General features: G+C 40.6%; 1 protein-coding gene across 1 annotated transcript; it reads right to left on the bottom strand.

Annotated features, from left to right (window-relative positions):
- Positions 1 to 338: 338 nt before the first annotated feature.
- Positions 339 to 19920, bottom strand: WBP11 (WW domain binding protein 11). The gene is made up of 12 exons (XM_020787867.3): positions 19696 to 19920; positions 18315 to 18417; positions 16190 to 16221; positions 15611 to 15704; positions 14326 to 14522; positions 12530 to 12663; positions 9742 to 9941; positions 8407 to 8601; positions 5924 to 6025; positions 2640 to 2963; positions 1731 to 1913; positions 339 to 1324 (listed from the first exon to the last, which is right to left on the bottom strand). Exons 2-12 carry the CDS (start codon positions 18376 to 18378, stop codon positions 906 to 908), a joined length of 1944 nt encoding a protein of 647 aa, XP_020643526.3. The 5' UTR covers positions 18379 to 18417; positions 19696 to 19920; the 3' UTR covers positions 339 to 905.
- Between the last annotated feature and the right edge of the window lie 3880 nt (positions 19921 to 23800).

Genomic DNA, 23800 nt, shown 5'->3' with positions numbered 1-23800 from the left:
CATTCTTTTAACCAAAGCCAGGGAATCAGCTGGGAGATAAATAATTAAACTGTCACAGGTCATGTGGCGTTCCTGTTTCCAGTCTCTCTTGGAAATCCCAATTTTTTAAAAGCATCAAATTCAACCTACTTCACCACTGTACCAGTTTTCACTTTTTCTGATGCAGAAATCAAGGATAAAAAAAGAAAGCAGTGACAAATCTGTACTTGTGCACCAAATTTCAAAAGCCAGGCCCCCTTTTACGTATGTCTTCTTACCTATATTCACTGCATGTGTGTGCCTCTAGTAACTTTTCCTAAATGCAAAATAGTCATACAGATGTGCAATCACACAGACTGTAGTAGTACATCAAATATTTATTCCCATTCATGAGACAATCATGTTTCTCCTGTCAGCAAGAAGCCACTGAAACGACTGCAGGATATTTATCTCAGGTGCAAAATGTCTGCATGCTATTTATGCAAACATCAGCTTTATCCATCTTTGACAGTGGGTAAACCATTTAATCCCACTCAACTAAAAACCAGCATTACAAAATATTTACAGAAAGCCACCAAAACAGAAAATACAAACCTGATGCACAGGTATGTATGTGTTCACGAGTTTATTCTTCCCATTAACTAAAAAAATACTCAAGGAGACAAAAGATTTTCCATGGGAGCACAGACACAACTGAGTCTTGCTAGACCTTTGTTAGATGGTAGACAGACAACTGTGTTCCTTTTCCACTCTACAGAGGGCTCGCCCCCCAACTCTGATCACAAGTTAAGAGGAATGGGGGAACTATTACTTGTTAGGAAAGAAGTTCTTCAACTGGATGCCACTACAACATGGAAACCCTGTCCCTAACATAGTAGTCTGCTCTCATCATCACAGAGGATATAAACGTTAACTTGAAACAGTTGTCACAGAAGCCCCTCCATTTCTTTCATGAATGCTTCATACACATCATCCTTGGTCTGTACAGAAACCGGAGCAGATGAGCCAGCTTTAGGAGTTGCTTTGGTTATCTGAACAGAAGGCTCATCATCAGGTTTCTTCTGGATGGAGGCAGATGTCCCCTTGTTCTCTCGGCGGACCCGCAGGGCCGTGGGCACAAAACGGGTGATCTCAGCCTTCGGGTTGGTGATCTGGGGCTTGGCACTGATTGTTGCTGTGGCCTTCTTCTCAATAGTGGCTGCACTAGTATCATCCACCTTGGGACGCTGGATCAAGCTGGGGGGAGCACTCAGGACCCCAGGATTTGGAATGGGAGCAGGTGGGAATAAGCCTGGGGGAGGTACCAAAGGAGGGCGCAACATGCCTGGACGAGGAGGAGGGATACCTGCAGGAAGAGAAACGAATTATCCCTCTGATATTTGTTTAAGATCAAGGAAGGAGGCAAAAAATTTACAGGTCAGCACAGTATATAGCATTGGCTCATCTATACCAACTGTGTGCACACTTTATCTTAAGTTTATATGAAATTCCAGCAGATCAAATGATGCAGTTAAAACCTTCAATCATTTGAGATAACAGACTATTCAGCTTTCATGCTAGAATCAGCGGAGACAGTAAAAATACCACGTACTTTCGAGATTCAATATAGTATGTAGCTAAGTATGATTTTTCTGCAGGATTTAATATGAAAATAATTGTTGCTGGACTAATACAAGTCTTCTGCTCTTGTCCTCTAGGTGAAAATAACACTGGAAGAACAAGGAATACCCACTGCTAAATGATCTAAGTACCTGGAGGGGCTGGAGGTGGTAAACGAGGTGGGGGTCCCCTTGGAGGAGGGCCTGGCGGCAGACCTGGAGGTGGACCAGGTGGAGGGCCAGGAGGGCGGCCAGGGGGAGGTCCAGGTGGCAGAAGTCGTGGTAAAGGCCCACGTAGTCCAGGCAATCCAGGTGGCCTGAGGAATGGAGGAGCCCCTGAAAACAATGACAGTCATTATATTTCTGAAATTGGTGATACTCCAGTGTGCTCTTGCAGCTCCTTGCTTAGCTAGAAAAAAAAAGAGGTGAGGAAATTATGTTTCAAATATACCTTGATTTAAGACAAACTTGGCGACTAAGTTTTAAATGAAAATATTGTGTTTTCTCCTTCAAATTCTCATACATAAAAGCTGGAGGAGCAGGAAACATCCACCCAGTCCAAAGCTTTGTTGTCAATCTTACAATCTATCTTAAGAACGAACACTGAATGTCAGCCTCAAGAGAAAGAATATTATTTATTCTTTCAACATTCATATACAGTTAAAGGAAAGCCTCTGCTGCTATTTTAATGTCATTTTACTACGTTATTTTCATAATTTCAAAGCTGGGATACCACAGCAAAACAATGCCAAGTCTCTTTACAATAAAATTATTAGTATGCACCATGTTGATTCCAGTTTATGGGACCCCTCCAAGAAATTACTAGCTATAAAGTACCCAGAAGTACCAGTCCCTCTCTGGTTGTGTTCTAGGACTGTGCTACTTGTTCACAGCTCGACACACGGCGGGGCACATAATCTCTCAGTCACACACACTCTGGGTGACCTCAGCTGGTCCCTCATCAGAGAAGCACAATGGAGACAGACTCCTCACCTCCAGACATTATGACCCACTAAGCTATATGAGCACCCTGAGGTTCTTCACACTTGATCAAATGCTTACCTGGGGGTGGCCCAGGAGGAAGGCCAGTAGGTGGTCCTGGAGGCCGCAAAGGTGGTGCAGGAGGAGGTCCAAGAGGTGGCGGCCCAGGCATGGGAGGTGCCTGTATTTGAGTTGGAGGAACAGGTTGAGGGGGTGGGGGCTGCTGCTGTGGCTGTGGCTGTTGCTGCGCTGATTGAGATGGTGTTGATGATGCAGTCTCTGCATGGGACTCCTCTGTGCGTTGTTTCTGTGATGCCTCTTCAGAATCAGAATCGTCGTCGTCGTCGTCATCCTCTTCTTCAGAATATTCTTCTACCTCTTTGCCTCCTTCAGGAATTTCCTGGCCTAACGAGAAACAATACAGGCTCTGCCTTTATAATACTTAGAGGCTTCAAAGTATATATAGCAGTCTAACAACAGAACAAACTTACAGGATTAATAAATCTAACTGAGATGCACAGTAAAGGATTTTTCCGAGAGTGTGTTATTCAGGAAATTCAAAACTCAAGTACCTTTAAGGTCGGGGGGGGGGGGGAGAGAACCTATGGCACTCAAGTAGAATTTCTACGACCCTGACCATGCTATCTGAAGTTGATGTTTTGCCACCCCTGCTTAAGATGTTTTATCTGCCTCATAGAAAAGTGATACAAACTATGAACATGTGTTTTAGACAATAAAAGTTTTCAAAATTTGATAAATAACTGTGCTCAGGGCCAAAATGATATATAACATTGTTTTTGTTACATTAATAGTAGCCAAGAGGATACCTGAGCAGTCTAAGGCTCACTGACTCTGGGTGTGGGACATTAATACCTCACCACCACCAAAAGTGTTCTTTGCATTTCAAGGAAAGTTTCTATGGGCAACAGGGAAAGGTTACCCACACAGCTATTATGTAACATCACCCCATATTAATTGTATCCAAGCAATTAATGTTACATTTAGTTTGGCTTAGTCTTGTGAACGAGTAGAGGAAACCTACCAAAATCCTCACACACAAACTACTACAGTGGGGTCTTGACTTGAGAACTTAATCCGTATTGGAAGGCAGTTCTCAAGTCAAAAAGTTCTCAGGTCAAATCTGCATTTCCCATAGGAATGCATTGAAAACCATTTGATCCGTATCTGCTCTTTTCCGTCCATAGAAACTAATGGGAAGCTGCTATTCCGCTTTCGACCACTAGAGGGGGATATTTTGTTTCTTTTTTTCTTAGGTCAAGAAAGGTTCAAGGCAGGCAGGGAAAATACAGTCCAGGCAGTACAGTACCAGGCAGTCTGAAGACTGTCTCCCAATCCACTCTCTAAATGCTGGGAGGAGTGAGGAAGCAGACAGGCACCCTTTTCACTGGCCAACAGTTAACTGAAAGTTCAAATTTTGCACTTTCCCTGCCTCCCACGTGGGTTTTTTCAGTTCTTAACTCAAATCTAAGTATGTAAGTCAAGTCAATATTTTCCTATGAGAGCGGTTCTTAAGTCAAAATGTTCTTAACTCAAGCTGTTCTTAAGTCAAGACCCCACTGTATCATATTGCCATGGACAAGAAAGTTCCAACAACTCTATTATTCAGCATATATAGAACATTTCTGTAAGTCTAGGAATCAGATAATAAAGAAGCTGATTTTAACACGGAGGAACTAAAGTTGCATACATCAGTTCTGAAGACATGTTCTTTAACAAATTTTTAAGACAAGAGCCCACCATTACTTATTCATCACCAACAAAACTCCAAAATATTAGGGGGAGAGGGTGGCGCTAAATGACTACAGCAACTAGCATACTTTCGACAAAGTCTTGTCTTTCCCATAAAAGTATGTGTTATCCTAAGTTTGCTACTCGGGCTCTAGTACTCTGTATCAATATTAACCATTATCAAAGTCAAACCAAAATTACTACTTTTCATGATTAATTCAACTACATTTGTCCAGAAATAACATTTTTGTAGGCCTTCCATTTGGGAGGAGTTGTGCTTTATAAAAATGGGCTGGGCTAAAATCCGGACATAAAAGCTGCCCAGATAATTACAAAGAGACAACAAAGGCTACATATTTAAAAACTGGAGTGTGCACAGCTGGAGATGACCATGCATTAATGCTTTTGGAACTGCCACAAATTTCATTTCATTAGAAGCCTCTTCTAAGTAAGGGCTCCAACAATATCTTTACATAACACAAAAAAGAGGTTACTGTCTCAAAACAGCTGCTTAAGAAATATGAAAATCTAGGATACAATTCATGTCAGATGTGACTAATCCTAAACAGTTTAAAAATGAAATAAAAAATAAAGGTCTGGATATTAATGCACCTGCCATTGTAACAATATAAAAAAAATCAGAACAAAGGTTCATGATTAATCTTTGAAAAGCTGACTACATCTGCCTCAAGTATTCCACAAACAGAGGAACAACAGAGAGGCTCTATCTTTACATAATAAATGGTCTACTGAAAAGATCCTGAACACTGTTATTCTACAAGCAGTGGCAGCTTGTAGCTTCAGTCAATCCATAGAATCTCTGAAAAAATGTTCACACCAGAATCCACATAATCAGGCTGAGAAGAACATGAGCACATCCTTTCATCCAAGGTTGCTTTTCATTTTCATACTGATTTAGCAACAAAGTTTTTTAGTTCAAACATTTGGAGTTCAATGACTACAACATCCAAGTTACCAGTTACGAATTGCTACTTTTAACAGAAATGGATAAGCAAATGGTCACATCATTCATTCATTCATTCATTCATTCATTCATTCATTCATTCATTCATTCATCTAATATGCCGCCCACTCTACCCAAAGGTCTCTGGGCAGCTTACAACAATTAAAATACAATAAAAAAGATAAAGCAATTAAAATACAATTAAAATGCAATTAAAATATATACTCTAAAAACTGCCATCAGGACCCACAGTTGATATTATTTCAATTAAAAACCTTCTGGAACAGGAAGGTTTTGACCTGCCACTGAAATGGCATCAGCATCAGCACCAGACGAATCTCAGTCAGGAGGGCATTCCATAGTCTGGGGCAGATGCCAAAAAGGCCCTTTGTCTACAAGCCATCCCTCTTACATCCTTGAGGGATGGCTCTTTCAAAAGGGCCCCCTAGCTAGATCTTAACTGCTGTGTAGGTTCATATGGAAGGAGGCAGTCCTTCAGGTATCACATCTATTTACAAATACCAGATCCTCAGTTAAAAAGCTTTTTTAAGGATATCTTTGTCAGGTGTTTTTTCTATCTTGCATCTAAAAATAGGAGAGACAGAAGATGTTGAATAGGAAAAACGGCTGAGAAAAATCAAGGCTACTTTACCAGCCATCCGCAACATCATGGCCTGAAGTGGAGTGAGATCTTTCATGTTCTTTTTCTTCTTTCGTGGTTTTCCAGGAATGTCAGCAAACCGTACACTATGACCTGCAGAAACATGTGACAAAAGGTTACAAGTTTACCAGCATATACCATAACATTCAGAACATTTTAACTATAATACCCTAAGATAGTGGTGGTGAACCTTTTTGGGCCTGAATGCCCAAACTGGAAAAAGGAAAAAAATCCCGCAGGTGGTGGACCACGGCGGAACCGGAAGTAGCGGCAGAATCCCGGACATGGAGGTAGCCTCGAGGCCCCACTCAGGATCTGCCACCAGTGCTAGCTGCTCCGGATCCTGGGCCACCGCCTGACGAAGCGCCAGCACCGCGGCTGCAGCCACCTCCTGAGGTTTGGCTATGGAGGGGGGAAAGAGTAGTGATCCAGCGACTTACAGCTCACGTGCCAGCAGAAAGGGCTTTGCATGCCAACTGTGGCATGCGTGCCATAGGTTCGCCATCACTGCCCTAAGAGGTAGGCAATCATATTTTGTAACTCCTAAAGGTAATAGCTATCCACTTGCAATGTTAAATATGAATTTTACAAAGAAGCAAAACATTTTCAGCTACATTGTTCACTACTACTTCATAAGACAATCAGAAAAGAGAGAGGCAACATGACGGACTGGTTAAGAGTTTGAGGCTAAGGCCAGAAGCCTGGAAAGCCTACCCTAAAAGAACTGCACAGACTGCCAGTGAACTATGGGACTAGAGTTAAGATTTTGCGATTAACATACGGCATAAAGCCCAAAATCCCCTGAAGACAGGCTACTTAGGGGTTACACAGGCTGTGGTTCTATTATTGCAGTCCTCAGATAGATTGCTTTTGATGGTCCCATAAGGTCCTGAGTCACCTAGCGGAGTTTGGCTGTGCAGCCCATGCCTTCTGTGCTCTTCCAAATAACATCAAAGAAATGTCTGGATGCCTTCTTTAAGATGGGATATACTAAGTGCAGCTCATGGCCATACACAACTGCTCAGACAATGCCCATTGTTTTTAACAGGGATGTGCACTGCCTTTCAACGAGTGTGTAAAAGCAAAGCACATCAGGGGTATTTGTACATTTTGAAGTAACCATGCAGCACAGCAAGGAATCCAGAAGTATTAACTGGGCAGACTGGTACACACATGGATTCTCTATGTAAATCTGGAATTCAGGCATCATGAAGTGAGGAATCCAGGTACCAGAAGTCGGGAAACAATAATTCAGGAGTATGTTGAGATGGTGACAAAGGAGAAAGAAAGTTAAGTCCTTCACCTCAGAAATAAACTTTCCTTGCCCTTCCTGCTGCAAAATCATCAAAATTCTTAGTGTGGCTGCAGCACCACTGATTTCAGATCCAGAGTAGAGAAAAAATGAGGGGGAAAAGAACACTGAGAAGTGCAGATTCACTGCACTGCTCTTTTAAGACAGATGCCAAGAGAGCAATACACGTTACCATTTGAAATCCCTCACTCAGAGGAACCAATGAGGGCTTTCTCTTAGCAGCTGAAAAAGAAATAACAGTTAAAAATGGGGTGGACTGAAGCCCTTCTCAAGTCCAGGAGGATATGAGCAATCTTCAGGCCTCTGGAACTACTGACATTAAGACGTCTACCTTTACACAAGTTTCCCCCTAAAGTATAACTCAGGTAGTTAATTTAGGTTTTTTGTTGTTGTTGTTGATCTGCAGGAACAGTTCTATTGTTGCAAGTTATATTAGTGCTATGACAAACCTAGACAGCATTTTAAAAAGCAGGGACATCACCTTGCCAACAAAAGTCCGCATAGTCAAAGCTATGGTTTTTCCTGTAGTGATATATGGAAGTGAGAGCTGGACCATAAAGAAGTCTGGCCGCCAAAGAATTGATGCTTTTGAGTTATGGTGCTGGAGGAGACTCTTGAGAGTCCCCTGGACTGCAAGGAGATAAAACCTATCCGTTCTGAAGGAAATCAACCCTGAGTGCTCACTGGAAGGACAGATCCTGAAGCTGAGGTTCCATTACTTTGGCTATCTCATGAGAAATTTCCCTGGAAAAGACCCTGGTGTTGGGAAAGTGCGAAGGCAAGAGGAGAACAGGACGTCAGAGGACGAGATGGCTGGACAGTGTCATCAAAGCTACCAACATGAATTTGACCCAACTCCGGGAGGCAGTGGAAGACAGAAGGGCCTGGCATGTTCTGGCCCATGGGATCACGAAGAGTCGGACACAACTAAACGACAACAAATATTTGTGCTATAGTTATAACTGTGGGTGTGACTACACTGCAATTTACCTCACAGTCTGTGCCAGTTATCACATCTAAATTCCATGTATCGTACGTTAACTACATGGCATATAGCTAATTGCAAACAAGCCAAGTCTTTTTTCATGAGTATTTGTTACCTTTTGTTCAGTGTATTTCTGTAGCAATTCACTAGTTCTGCTTGTGTCCAAGCATAATTTACCTGATTTCTTGTCTTCACCCGCCTCTCTCTCGGCATTGTCCTCGTGGTGCGTGAACTCCTCTCCTTCACTGTCTGCATCACTTCGGTCACTTTCACTGTCATCAGTTGAATCATCATGCTTGTCCTGATCCATATCCTCAGGGTACCCCTCATCTTCACTAGTACTAGAAGCTTCTTCGTCATGTCCCCGTGGACCTTAAAAGTTCAAACATGAAACCACTATGAAAGATCTATGTAACATGCAGTATGCTCAACTTGTTTTGAGAACCAAAGCTAAAGATCTTCCAGTGCAAGAGGGGGAAATGAAAGCCATCAGTGTTTCAGGTCTACTACTTTACATGACAGTGACCCCATTAGCCAGGCAAGTAAAGGAAGCCAAGAAGAACAGTTATGAAATATCAGTGAGTACTGTAGTGACTCTAGAAGTACCAAATGGCAGATGCAGAATTTTTCTCCTTTGTGTCCTAATTGGTTGCTTTCTTCGGTAAACCCAGTGCTACATCTGTGGAGCAATTTCTTTACAAACAATACAGCTCATCAGATTTTTATGAAAAGTTGGTCTCAAATTTATAGAGAAAGTAAACCTTATTCAACATTGATGCTATTCATTCAGCAAATGCAATGCCACAGCAGCTGGATCCAAAAATTAGTATCTTTTCCACACAAACACAAGACTGCCGGGATATTCCATTTCAAAGGAGCAAGTAACATTTTGAGTATGTAACAAGAGTTACGTACAAACAAACTAAATATATCATATGCTTCTACAATGTCCCAAACAAAGATATTCTTTGACCTCCTTTTCATTATCTTTAAACCATTATTTGGAGAAGAAAATAATCAGCTTCTTTAAAACAGAGGCACCAAATTTGTAACTTTCCTAATGTTCTTGGAATGCAACTTCCTTCATTTCTTACACTGGTTATGCTGGCTAGGATTTGTGAGAGTTGCAGTCTAAAATCATCTAGACAACCACCACCTCCCCAGTTCTGCTTTGCAATGTATTCTGAGTTTCTCTCTCCTTAAAACACTGGTCTTCAAAACTGAAATTACTTCTCTAATTCCACCTCTTAAGTCTCTAGACAATCCCCCACAAACTTGTCAGGAAGCTTCCCTTTTCCTATTCTATAAGACAGGGGTCCCCAACCCCTGGTCCGCAGCATGGTGCTAGTCCATGGCCTTGGCAGGACCGGGCTGTAGAGACAGCTCTCCCGCCCCCTGCCTCACCATCACCACCCAGAAGTACACCCTGCCCCCCCCATTGGTCTGTGGGTCGAAAAAGATTGAGGACCACTGCTATAAGAGAATACTTAGGGGACGAGGAAAACTATTTACCTGTCTCTGGACTATAAGACATTTCTTCTTCTCTTCTCCGAGGGGCCATATCTAGGCTGAATCCTACTTTACGACCATACATTTGCAAGACCTGAGGTGGAGGTGGACCTGGTGGAGGTCCAGGAGGCTTTCTGCCTGGAGGTAAGCGAGGAACACCATGTCCAGGAGGTGGAAGTACAGAAACAGGCCGGATAGGAGGTCTGGAATAGGATTTTGAAAAAATAAAAGGTTATGGATTTTAAAAACTTTTAGTCAGAACTTCTCTATACCTTCTTACAACTCATGCTACAACAGAGCATAAAGTTTAATGAAGGTTTAACTTAATGGACCAGTGTTGCCTGAGTTTTCACAATTCCCCTCCTCCAATTCGGCTACGGGGAAATCAGAAGTATTTGCTTTTGTTTCCAATTAACTGTAATTTGTTGTTATTTCTTAACTCATGAATTATAATTAGTATTTACAGATTAGCTAAAGCAAGCACAAATAATTAAACAAAGCTCAGTAACATTAACACTAACCAAAGTCTGCCTGAGTTCTGACCCAAGAAACAGCAGTTTATTGAAAATGGAAGGAATGCCCTGATATCATACTTGTATGGAAAAAGAAGAGGGATAGAGGAGCATACCAACTCATATCATAGTATACACATATATGTAAATGCAACCAATAAGATAAGGATTTTAGCAATGAAAAACCAATCAAACAAGCCTCCAATTCCCATCCTTAAAATTTAGTGAATTAAAACTGTATCAAACATTAATAAATGAACAGACGTGTGCTGATAAAATACTTCCATGAGTAAGAATGCAAAACATTTACAATTAAATTTAAAGAGATAATTCAAACCAATTAAATAGTCGAGTCAAAGCAACAATAAAGGAAGTTCTTCATAAACACTTCACAGAATTAGAATTCAAACCATACTTTACAAAGAACAGGAAAGGGCCTTCTGGGAATTAAATTTATAAAACCAGTAAGGCACTGCCACAAAGCCACTTCCCACTTCCCAGCAGGGATGAAAAATATATGCCCTTCATGTGTTGCAGAATTGCAATGTCCCTCATCCCTCACTCCTGGCTGGGGAGGAAGAGAGTTATTCTGAGTTGTCTCAGGTTTCTCTGCCTTAATTTTCTTGTACACATCAATTAGCTTCTAATCAGGCCTGCCTCAGACTCCTAGTCTTGACTGGCTAATCCCAGAGCTCATTTTAGTCTAGCCTGCTCTCTTCAACCATTCTCCATATTACAAGCTGGAGGGTCTCCTCTCATTGCCTTTTTACCTATCCAACTCATCCAGCCAAGAGCCAAGGAGGACAGAGCACTAGATTAGGACTCAAGAAACCTTGGTTCTAATTTCTATGGAAAGTCATGGAGGAGAAAGTAGCAATGGGAAACCCCTCCTTGAATATCTCACATGCCTTGAAAACCCTTTTAGGGTTGCTTTACGTTGGAAGTGATTTGACAGCACGTAAGAACAACAACTCATCTTATTATGCAATACAGTGGTGCCCCACATAGCAACGATAATCTGTTCCAGATAAATCGTTGCTATCCGGAAACATTGCTATACGGGGCAAAAAACCCCACAGGAACGCATTAAACTCTGTTTAATGCGTTCGTATGGGGGATAAACTCACCACTAAGCGGGAATCCTCCATAGGGCCACCATTTTCGCCACCTCAGTAAGCAAGGAATCGGTGCAAAAACGCTGCGGGCAGCCATTTTCTTCTTCCGGCAGCCATTTTGGAACTGCAGATCAGCTGTTCCAAAACATCGCAAATCGAAGATCGGTAAGCGAAACGCTTACCGATCATTGCAATGCGATGTTTTCCCTATTCATCATTAAACGGTGCGCTCGTTATGCGAGACACCACTGTATTCCATTCTCTTCTTCAGTTAAGTGTTTTCAACTGCTGTTTTGTTTGTTGCAAATAGCTAGAGATTTAATTTATCCCTAAATAGTTGGATGTGAACTAAGCTATGTAGCCGGAAATATACCAAGCTGCCTAGGGGAAGAGTTGCAGCCCAGCTACAGCCAAGGATCCCCAAATTCTCCCATACCTACTTTGCTTCTAGTAGACAATGTATTTATGTCCAAAACTGTTTGAAAAAGGAACTCCAGAGTTTGTACAGAGTTCTCTAGACTCAGTTTCATTGCAAAGCAGCCACCAAGAGCTGGATGCTAACAGAGCACTGGCTTAGTTTCTGCCCCAGTTTCTGGCTGCTTATTTCATGTCCAGTGACAATAAGTCTTAAGTGGGCCACTCTGGGTCTTTCTCTCTAGTGGCAACAGAAACAACAGCAGGATTCACAACAAGAACAAGAAGCTGAACAAAAGTTCTACTCAATTTATGTGTTTCTAACATCTCTGCCTCTGCCCCAGAGCTCATCACCAGCCAAGTTAATACTTTATGCACAAACATGCAGCCTGAAGGGTGTCACAGTCCTTAACTTACAATGACATTCACCAATCTGACACTGTCCCAATGTGCTGTCCTATGTCCCCCCCATTCGCACCCTGCGTGGAGACTGAGTGACTATGCTGCCTGGGGAAGATAGGAAATGTAATCCAATAGAGCTGGAAAGTACCAGGGATGGAAGGGCTCTGATTTGCAGTTTGAGAACTATCATTCCACTGTACAAAACAATTCAGCTAATAGATAAATTGCAATATATAGCTAAAATATTTCTTAAAGCACAAGAAACTACTAAACCAAGTCTGTAAGTGTAACCTAAGCACAACAAAATGCTTAGGGGGCCCTGGTCTCTGTAACATTCGTCCTTCTTACCCATATGCAGATGTCTTTTTGAGAATAGAGGGGGGCTGGGCTCCAGGCAGAGGGATGTCCTGAATGAGGATGTTGGAAGGAGCATGGGGCATATCTGGCAAAGGGATACTCTCCACTTCAACATGCTGAGCATTCTGCAAGAAATTAGAACGCTCCTTAGGTTACCTCAGGAGACAGCAATGCTTAATTCATGGATAACATACTAAGAGGAATTCGTGAATTGCCAAATTGCTTCAGATACTGTATCGCTATTAATCTGGGCCAGATGAACCCAGAAAGTGGCAACAGCAACAACCCCAAAATAAATACATAAACAAACAATAAATGGAAGCACATTTATAAAAGCCTCTTTGTACAGATACAGCACTGATTTCAACAATTACCAAAGGGTTTAAACAAAAACCAATTTTTCCTTTGGGAAGTAACTGCAGCAGAAACTCAGTGAGGCGAGAAGACTGTCATTAACAAAAGTGTCTATCATTCAATTTGACAAGATAGATTGATTTTTAAAAGTATTCATGCTTAAAAGCCAACATGGCAGTTTAAAAAAAACACTACCGCCCAGCTCTGCCTTATTTATTGCTCACAAGATTCTCACCAAGGCTGAAAGACAAGAATAATCCTAGACTATTTTATGAGATGATGGGTAAAACCTTGTTTGCATAAATTTATGCCAGTTTAACCCAGATCACACACTGGAAATATCTTAACTAATGGATAAATTCCTGTCCTCCTTTCAGGATCTGGGGCTCCCTTTTTTCCCCTGGGAAGATTTTGGAAACCACAGGATGTGGGAGGATGGAGGTTTTGACTGTTAAAAATCACCATCAGATCGCCAGTCAGTGTAAATGTTTGCTACAGGATTGCCCGATATGAGAGACTTTGAGCACTAGTGTGCTATTTGATAAGTTCTACACTGGCTGCGTCAGAAAGAGAAAAAGATAGCTAGCAGTTTGGCTAGATGGATTCCCTCCTCCCATAACAATCTCCTGAAGGAAGTTGCTGCATTCTTATTATAAAATGTCATGAAAGATTTACATGCTTTCGTTTTGAATGATGCTTCTTAAGTTAAATGTTACTCCTCCATAGAAAAGATCCATTGAAATCAATGGGATTTAAGCAACTTGTGACTGACAAGTTCCGCTTAGTTCAAAAGCTCTACTCTAAGGAGGACTGCTTGGAGTCACCTCATTACTAAAAAATGCAAATCATCTTCAGCGGTTTTGCAGAAACATGTCAATGTGTGGTAAATAAATGCATATCATGATTAATAATCAACCACAATGACTATTTGATAATAAGTTTCTTCTTGCCCTTCACAGAAGCTAGAGAGATAACCTGCCATTGACTCTTACCTCTACCTGAATTGTGCCAGTCATTATATGAACAATTATATTAAGAACTTAGCCAATCACCTAACATTAAGTGTCTACTAAAGCTAAAGATGTACTTATAAGTAGCATGGAGGGTACCCATTACAGAACCAGGCAGAAGAACGTCCCATGGCAAATTATGTGAATGAAACTGTACTGGTCATTTCAATTTAAACAAACGCACTCTCAAGAATGGGAAAGAGGTGGGGGATTTTTGTTTAGTTCAAGTCACCAGAGCTCACAAGAAGCAATTTAAGAACAGCCAGCCTACAGCACCAAGCTGCATTTATGCAAATGAACTTCAAATGCTACATCACTGTTTGTGTACACTGTTATGAAGGACATAAATGCTGTAGCCACCAAAGAACCAGCCTTGCAGTGTCTGTACACACTGAGAAGCAAAGAAATGATAGGGGCAAATACCTTCACAGCATCAAAGTACTGGCTGAGTTGTGATCTCTTCTGTTCATATTCCACTTCAAGTTTGCGCAACTCCTTGTAAATGTCTGGATTCTCTTTCTCATACAACCGTAAGATACGCTCAAAAGTCTCACGTAGTTTTTTACGCTTGTCCTTGAGCACCTTCTCATTGAGTTGTGGCTGTTGTACTGGGTTAAACTCTGTTCCAGCATTAGCAGAGTTGGAGCAACCGTGGGGAAGAAGAAAAGATTTACACATAAATCTGGGATAAGCTTTTGCCTTCCCTGCTTCTCATCGTATCAAATTCAAGATAAATGTACCTACACATAAAATCAGGAATAAATATGGGAACGAATGCCTTCAGCGTTCTGCTATAATGAAGCTAGGATATAAAGAAAAGTAAGAATGAATGCCATCAATGCCAGGCTTCTTCCAACAAGGGTTTCCAAAAACCCCTCTCCATTATGCAGCCTTCCATCTCAAGAGCTTGGCAGCTGCACTTGGGTCATAATACAGTTGCAAGGATACTAAGTGGGACCCATGTTGGGAGAAGATTGTCTTAATGCTCAAACAGCTTTATTGGTTTCCACTTCATTTCTGAACAAACTAAATGTGCTTGCACTTATTTTGACACCCCAATCTATTGGTTTGACACCAAAGTACCAACAGAAATTGTTGATGCATCAGTCAGCCTGTGAGGTAAAATAATATTTGGAGGCCCTCCTCCATGTTCTCCATCCACAACTATCTGAGATAAAGAACATAACAATTGGGTAAGGGAGGGCTTCTCCTAGTATGGCACCCCCTCTGTAGAACTCTTTTTCCAGACTGGCTCCTACAATGATACCAGGCTAAGATCTTCAAAGTGAGGATAAAGAACCTTTGCCATCCAGATGTTTTATCACTCCCATCTCTTGCCATTTGCCATACTAGTGAGTTTCAGAGAGTTGAAGTCCAAAACACCTAAGTATCAAATTTCCTTATCCTAATTTACACTGTTTTAAATGCTGCTCTAATTGCTGTTTTATGAATAATTTTTATGATATTACTGGGGGAATCTTTCCTTTTTTAAATCCATCCAAAAACATTATTAAAGGACAGCATATAAGTCATTTAAAAACAAAAGGCAGAACTGCCTCCTAATCATAATTGGTCAATTTTCTATACACAATCCTCAGTCCTCCCCTTCTCCCCACGTTATCTGAGCCCACTTATTAAAGCTACTAGAGATCTGTTTTGTCATATTTGATTTTTTTTCAAGCTTCAAAGAGATAATATTTGAACCCACCCATTTCATCAAGTTTTTCCATGTCTCGAATTATTTGTTTGGGATCCTTCATCTTTAGCACTGCTGCTCGCACCATCATACGCTGCTTCTTGTTCTATAATCACCAAAAAATAAAGGCCAGAATGAAGATCTCAGATTATGCTGGCAACATATACAATAATCTCAAAAATATTTAGTATTTTGAGTCTCATATTTTCTAAACTAGCAACTCAAAAGGGTTTTAAAGTCAGATTTAATCAGCTATGTGCTTCTTATGATACATGTTTTTCTTTTTCCTGCTCTTTTGGTCAATGTACAGTTACTTAGGCTAACAGGTGAGAACAAGATAGTTGCCCATTGAACAAATATGCATATTTACAAAAAAATCAATGGCCCCACAATCCTAACCCAGGGTACAATTTTTTAAACTTAATGAAATACTTGGTCAAGACAACAGTTTTAGGTAGGAAAAGGCTCATCAGCTGACAGCAAGGCATGCAAGTATTACATTACCCCACCCTGTTTATGTTAAGAATATAACAGACAGGAGTACACAGTTGCCAGGTTGTTCACTCTTTTAGCAAAGCAATAATCTCTTACCTTTTTCAGCTCTCTCTTTCGAGCCTCCTTGCCTACAAAGATAGAAACAATCTGAAAAAGCTTACCAATTTCAAACCCAGAACTTGCAAATTTGGGGCAACAATTCAACCATGCTAACTAGGAAGTGAGACTCAAGGATCTCAGTGGAACTTACTTCAAATAAAAAATAACACCAGATTTATACTTTTACATCTGATTTCAGAAGAAACACAACCAGGATCAGATCATATTCATTCAGAAGAAAAAATAAACTTCTATCTTTCTCTATAATTTATAATTTACTAAACAAGCCAAATAAAGGCTGTGTGTGAAATGAAACATGTTGCACTGCTAGCCCAGAAAGCTGTAAAACAAACTGTTTTGACTGATCCTATTCATCAGAATGGCACCAGTACCAAACAAAGCAGCCAAGCAATTATCACAAGAGTTCTATTTTCAGATTAAGCCACAAACACAAACTCAATAGTGGCAGGAATCCTACTGGTATTCGCCTAAGGTTCACATAGCTTGTTTCAGCTATCTGCAGTTAACAACGTGCTAGGGCAAGCCCCAGTTGTATAAATGGGCAAGTGACCAGACATGCAAACAAGATCCACTTCAAACACCTAATCAGTTGGGCACAATTTGTGGCAAGTATTGCCAAACTTATACAAACAATAATGGGATTCTGGCAAGTGTCTGTTTGCAAATCTGGTACATAACCTTTATAAACTGTCCAAGAATATACCATATTGCGTTTGAATTTTACATCACAATACTGTATTAGAAAAGCAAGTGTGCATCCTTATGCTTTACTAAAAAAATTAATGACAATATAAAACTCATTATAGCTTTCCTTGAAAAAATGATTATATTTTGATAAGAATTATTTTCAGTTTTCACGTGCTCTGAATAAACTGTTTATTTTAAACACAAGTCTTCAGATCAAGAACATAACATAGAACACATACGACATTTTCCAGCAATTTTTACTGCTATATTTCTGATTTTTCCATCTCAGAACCACCTATGTACTCGTATCTGCCTTTATTTCTTATTTTATATTCTGAAGTTTAGTGCAGAACATCACAGTGAACCATAGACAAGCAAATTTCCATAGGAATGTCTAATTTCACCATTCATCCTTACATAGTTCATAATTATGCTAGACTATTATACAAATTAAGATTACAACATCTGCTCAATTAGAAAATCTTAATCCATAAAATCTAACTCTATGCTGCCTGGAAGTACTAATAGTAGTACCTGACAAGACCTAGACAGTTATCCCATGTTTTCCTAAAACTGTCTTTAGAGAAAACAAAATCATGTAAAACCAATTTGTTTCTTTGTAAACACAATTAATTTGAAGCAATTTAATGCTGAATTAAAGAGCATTTAGATTTAACTCTTGAGAAGCCATAAGCAGCGAGATACTTGACTACAAAGTCATAGTTTGTTCTACAACTTGCTGTTGTGCATTAAATGTTATAAAGTAATATCAGTGTAACTATACACCATCAACATAGTGCCTTTGCCTAAAACAATATATAACTACATAATATAAAATACTCTACTACCTTCATTATTTCCATATTGTTGCTATTTCTATATCCTGCAACAAACACTAGCTAACACTACACTTGTAACATACTGGGCAAAACCCTGTTGCATATTTTTTGTCAGCGTAACTCAAATCAAGCACTGGAAATATTTAATTTCTCCTCATAGAAAGTTTCCTATAGCCTTCTTTCAAGTTCTGAGGGCCCTTTGGGCTCCCTTTTGACATAGAGAAGCCTTTGTGAGCCTCAGGAACTGAGAGCGGAAGCCTTTACTAGTACAAAATTGCTGCCAGATTCGCTGACTGCTGGCAGCAATCCAGTGACAATTTTTTACTACAGTATTAAAAACTCCCCCCAACCACCCCAAGGGGGGGGAAGAGACAGTAAACTTTCCATAGCTTAAATTAAATGCTTCTGGCACCCAATCCAAGTTATGCTAATGAAAAATTAAGGCAACAGATTTTGTCCATAAGAATACAGACTAATTGACTTCAACTCTTAAAATTATATAGCACATTTATCCAAACATATTATCAACCTTAAACCCAAAACCAACCTAACAAAAAAAGATTCTAGACACTCACGAGCTTGGTCTGTGGGATTCATGAACTTCCCACTCTTGGTGGAAGATGTTGATCTTCGCCCCATTTTGACAGTTTGTTGGTTTTGCTATTCCAGTGAACAAAACTAAACCAAAGAAAGGGAAATATTTTAGCACCGTTAGTGTTAAGCACAAATTGTTTATTTCTGCTTCCACCCTCCCCTGCAACACGGAAGCCATCCCAGACACCTAGGAGCCTCTTTAAAACACATTTATTATAATTTGATCAAGAGGAACAAAGACATTTATATAATAAGACATGATCAACTTACATACAGTAAAAAGGAGTTTTATTAAATTCTCTAGCTTTCCGTTAGCTGGCTGCATAGCTCAGTGGTTTTAGCATTAGTAATTCAAATCCCTACTGTGCCTCCTGGGAGAAGAGCCAGCCTGTGTGGATTTGAGCAAACTGCACAATCCCAGAATTCCCCCAAAAGGGAATTTTAAGTGTTCTTCGCCTAGAATTTTTTTCCTGTAGTATGGTTGTATATCAAAATGTGAGCATATTGATGCACTTTTCTGCATATCAGTTAAGTACATTAGTACCTTAACTTCCATGTTAAGTAGATGTAAAAAATAAGCTCCACTCCTTCATACCTTAAAGAGAAAACTCTGCTTTATGAACTAGGCCCATTAATTACAGTGAGACTTTCTTCCCCCAATTATGGATGAATTAGACTGAACTAGGAAAGATTTATCTAACTGAGGATAGGACTGATGCAGTTCTGTTGTTTCTAGATATCGACACTATCAAAGCCTGTGCTTCATTTCCTCTCTGCCTGATCTGATCTCCATTATTAGTTACAGGCTATATGGCAAGTAGAATGACATAGCTTTAACATTGGCAGTAAAGATACTGAGATTGTTAAAGGATTTTTTTGCACCTTGATTCGGTCATTAGTCCAAATGGAGACTGCAGCCAAGAAATCAGAAGACTTGGGGTGCAATCAGACAATTGTAAGTTCTTTGATTATATATTTTTTTCCTTTTTTTATCTATGTAAATTGTGTATATTTTAAATTGTTTGCTATTTGTATGTTGTGAGCCACCCAGAGTAGACCATGTCTAGATGGGCGGCATATAAATGCAATAAATAAATAAAATAAATAAATAAATGTACAATATTTTTATATTTCTGAAGGGAAATGGTGGCAGTTTAGAAAGATAAAAGAGCGGCACCAGAGTGATGCGATTTACTTTTATCAGCCATACAGGATTCAACGAAGGCAGCCATCTATGCCACCTTGGACATATTAAAGGAGAGGAGGGGCACAAAGGTAACCAACGTTTTGAAGGCCTCTTCCATAGCCCTACAAGCGTCTACTTTCCGTCACAGAAGGCTTCCCACCTTGCCCTTTCGTTACCTGATCCCAAGGCCGGGCGCGTTCTGCGAGGACGGTGACCCGGATAAATGTCGTGGTAAAAGCCTCACGAGAGGCGCTCCAGTCGGCGGTGCGGGAGGGAAAGTCCCCGGGCGCCCTCACTCTTCCCAAAAAGAGAAAAAGGCCCGGCAAAACCCGCTTCCGAAAAAGCTCGCCTTCGCCGCCATCTTGAAAAGCCGCGCGACCACGCAAAGGGAAGCCTAGAGCGGCGCACAGCCTGAACTTCCGGTAAAAGAGCCGCCCTTTGGCTCAATAGACTTCGTTTGAATAACCCTGTTAGATTCTCGAATTTGCCGGTTGCGCCGCCGCCGGCGGGAGGTGTAGCGCGTAACCAAGTGAAACAGAGAAATTCAGGATTTTAAGACCAGTTATGAATCTTTCAAACGTTGAGGTGCTGTAGTGAACGGTTTGGCTCATCTTTTGCAAGTCACAAGGTTACAAATCCTTGATCAGGAGTGTTAATCATTCATAGGATCTTTTGGAGACCACTAATTGATAAAGTCCTTCGGGTAGTGTGGGCGGCATATAAGTTAAATAAATAAATTAAATAAATAAATAAAAGTCACTATAAGGTCTGTGTCCTGAATTCTTATTAAAATTCGTACTAATTCTTGTCGTAAAGTGACTTGACGGCACGTAACAGCAACAGAAGCGGTGCTATGATGGTGTGTTGCCCGCATGATATCTCAAATAAAACCAAATGGAGAAATTAGTTAATGCTCTTTCAGCATTATGGCTGTCCCATGATCTTATGTCGTGGAACAAATACATTTTCTATTACTTTCCTGAGAGCAGCATAGTGAAATGGGGATTTCAATCCTAATTTCAGCACTTATCTGCATAAAAGGACGACCAAGGGGATATTTTAAAGGGATCGTTTTAGTCTGTTTTTACTTGTACTGTATTTTTAACCTTGCTCATATTAAAGAGTTTTAATATGCTATTTGTTTCATGCTTTTTAAAATATTGGTACAATTTATTATTTGGCTTTGAACTTTGTTTTAATACTGTAATCGTCTTGTATCATTTAGGAGAAAGGCAGCATATAAATATTTTAGTTAAATCAATAATTATAAATAGAATACGAGGCTTCTGCATGCAACTGAATGGAGCTGTGGGTTTGAGAGTAAAATGTAATGATGAGACTCATTGCCATCTGTGCAAGGTTTGGTGTAGGAAATCCAAAGCAAACAATTCCCTGTTTAGAATTTGCAAAAAGATAAACAGAGAACTACCAATACAGAGGGGATAGGCATCTTTTCCTCAAACGTAAATTGCGCCCTCCCCCCAAAAATATGAGGAATGGGTGAGCAGTGGTGTCCATTTGTGAGCCATTTAAATAAATTGCTGCATTTTTAAAGACCTGAATAATACATCCTTTGCGAATACATTGACAATGAATAACACTTTATTTCACCTTTTCTTTCTACACTGAGACACTGAGGTACTTTATAGCTTGCATGCCTTGCTGCTAGCAGAGTTTACAAAGTGCAGACTGCCACAGAAATCTTTTTTTTAAATGACATAATTCAGCAGTGAAACAGATTAATGAAATCATAGATTAAGGACAATAAAATATTCTGAATAAATCTATAACACAAACATGAATTAAAATAGACTTAAAATTATATTTAAGCATGCTTAGATGAAAGGTGCATTTATATTTATAAATTTTACATTTTAAATTAAATTTATAAATATAGCAATTACAGGAAAAGCAACCTTTGGTGGGTTTACAAAGAAATGTGATTAAGCAGCAAGTCAAGAGCTCAACCACTGTAGCTACAAGAGACAGAAGATATACACTAATCAAGCAAATAAATAAGAAGAGACAGAGCAGACTCAAGATTGGAGAATCTATGGCCTTCCAGATGTAGACTCCCATTATCCCTGGTCCATCACTGTTTAGCTGGGACTGATGGAATGTGCCGTCTAGCAGCATCTGATGGGCCACAGGTGGCCCATCTTGGTAGAAATTTACACAGTTGTAGGTGAAGTCTTGTTGCTTTATACTGCAGGTAGAAACAAAAGACATAACATTCACTTAATTCTAGTTGGCAATTAATGAGCCACTGCTACAATTTTTGATGGTACATGCATACACCAGCTTGGTGAGCACTTGAGAATCCTAGTGGGGACTCATTAATTGCCAGCTGGAAGTGAGTGCATTGCTATGCTTTTTACCTTCCTTCTACAATACATAACAAAAAAAGCAGGATTTAAGCTTACGAATGGTAAATAAAAATGTTCCCTTTTAGTTAATAGAATTCAGGGCACAAACAGAGATGATGAGCAGCTCTGCAGTTAGAAGGTGATAAAACTGGATGTAAAATAAGCTCTGGATGTAAACATTGCTGAAGCACTCAACTAAAAGTAATAGAATCCTTAAAAACATGAGATAAAGTCTGATTCATATATTAACTATACCTAAATGCTGTACTAGACATAACAGCATCCATCAGAAAAAGTTTTGTAAATCAAATACTTCAAATTCACTACAATTAACTGAAATTTTTACTCTTGACCTTTGTGAAGTAGACTTCTTATTAATCAGTAATTGTAGTGAGGTGCTTTTGTGTAAAGTGTGTGTTTGCTCAGTGGCTGCCTGCTAAATATATATACATCTCTCAAACTTCTGTTAAGCTGCAGTGATATCAGAGAATATATGTTCCCGTTTAACTGCTGATGGGAGTCAATGAACCTCTTCTGCGAAGAAAGCAGTCAGTTCAACCATGGGGGGGGGCACCCTTTCTTCTGAAGATATAAAAATAAGAGAGGAGCAGCTGAGAGAGTGAAATATGCATCCAGGACTAAAAAAGAAAGATGGGGTGTAAGGAAGTTCTTCTCTAGCCGGGGGGGGGGGGCACTGGTGGTGAAGGCGGGAAAAAGAGTCGGAGGCTCTTCATAAAATCCAACATTAGAAAGTTTATTCTTTACAAAACTTAGTTCCTTCGGATCAAACGGATCCTGTAACATACGGTCATCTAACAAATGGTACCTCTTCGCGCGCACATCAGAGGGTATTTCTTGATCACCTAGTAAGGGGCCGGTCCGAACCTCTCTCGATCGGTCATTGGGCGGAGGGGGGCACTCCGAACGGCACAAACCGTTCCGCAACAAGGGTGCCTCGCCCAGTCTCCCTCCAGGGGCTTCTTCTGGTATTCGGGTCCAGGGCGTATTACCCTCCTCCCACCAGGATAATTGTGATGGTGTACTGTTACCAGCCATTCCAAAGGCTCACAAGACTTTTCCGACCCCCTGGGAAAGTTCGGATCTGGCAACAAACCTCCTCCCGTAGCCAGATTGGGAAAACCGGCCGCAACTCCTACTGGAGTCTCAAATCCGAGCATGGGTTCAGTCTGGACCCCTCGATTCTTGTTCCTCTCTGGGTTTGCATCTGTGCAGATTCTAAAAGCCCGCACATTTTCTCCTCCTTTTATCTCCTCCCAAACTATTAAATCTAGCTCCTCCCCTCCTTCCTCCACAAGGCACACCTCCGTTGGTTTTTCAGACACTACTTCCGTCTGCTCAATGTCAATTAGTATTCCTACTGCACATTCGGCCTCTTCCACAGTATGACTTTCCACGGAGGACGGCGCACTCCTCTTTCCTCCTTCACACGCCCCCCCTTCCAAGTGGACCGTCCTCTCTTCCATCTCACTCTCCTCTCTTTCCTGCCGAGAGAAATAGTGTGCATTAGAATGGGCTGCGCCTTTCTTGTACTGTACCTGAAAGGAATAAGGTTGTAGACTAAGGTACCACCTAGTTAACTGCGGATTAGTGTCTTTCATTTGGTTCAGCCATTGAAGAGGGGCATGGTCCGTGACTAGCGTAAAAGGAGCTCCTAACAAATAGTATCTCAGCGTCTGCATAGCCCACTTAACTGCCAGAAAGAGAAGAGAACTCCATTGCCTCCCCGCCCTGCTAATGGCGCCAGTGCTTGGGCAGGGGAAGGGTCGTTTGGGGCAGGAATCTGTACTCCCCCTGCCCGCAAAACACACAGGCAGTCCAGTCCGTGCGGGGTTCCTGAAGAGCCCCAGTAAAGTTAAATTAGGCTAGGCTAGGCTATGCTAGGCGCTACCAAGTT

Source organism: Pogona vitticeps, chromosome 5, assembly GCF_051106095.1.
Source record: "Pogona vitticeps strain Pit_001003342236 chromosome 5, PviZW2.1, whole genome shotgun sequence".
Taxonomy (NCBI): domain Eukaryota; kingdom Metazoa; phylum Chordata; class Lepidosauria; order Squamata; family Agamidae; genus Pogona; species Pogona vitticeps.
Note: the sequence above shows the minus strand (reverse complement) of the source record. Positions and strands in the feature narration are given on the sequence as shown.

Coding starts and splice junctions, on each gene's coding strand:
- WBP11 (XM_020787867.3), bottom strand. CDS start 18,378: ATGGGGCGAAGATCAACATCTTCCACCAAGAGTGGGAAGTTCATGAAT. Junction 9,942..12,529: donor AAAAAGACATCTGCATATGG/GTAAGAAGGACG, acceptor ATCCTATTCCAG/ACCTCCTATCCGGCCTGTTT. Junction 8,602..9,741: donor GTCTTATAGTCCAGAGACAG/GTAAATAGTTTT, acceptor TGAACTTTTAAG/GTCCACGGGGACATGACGAA.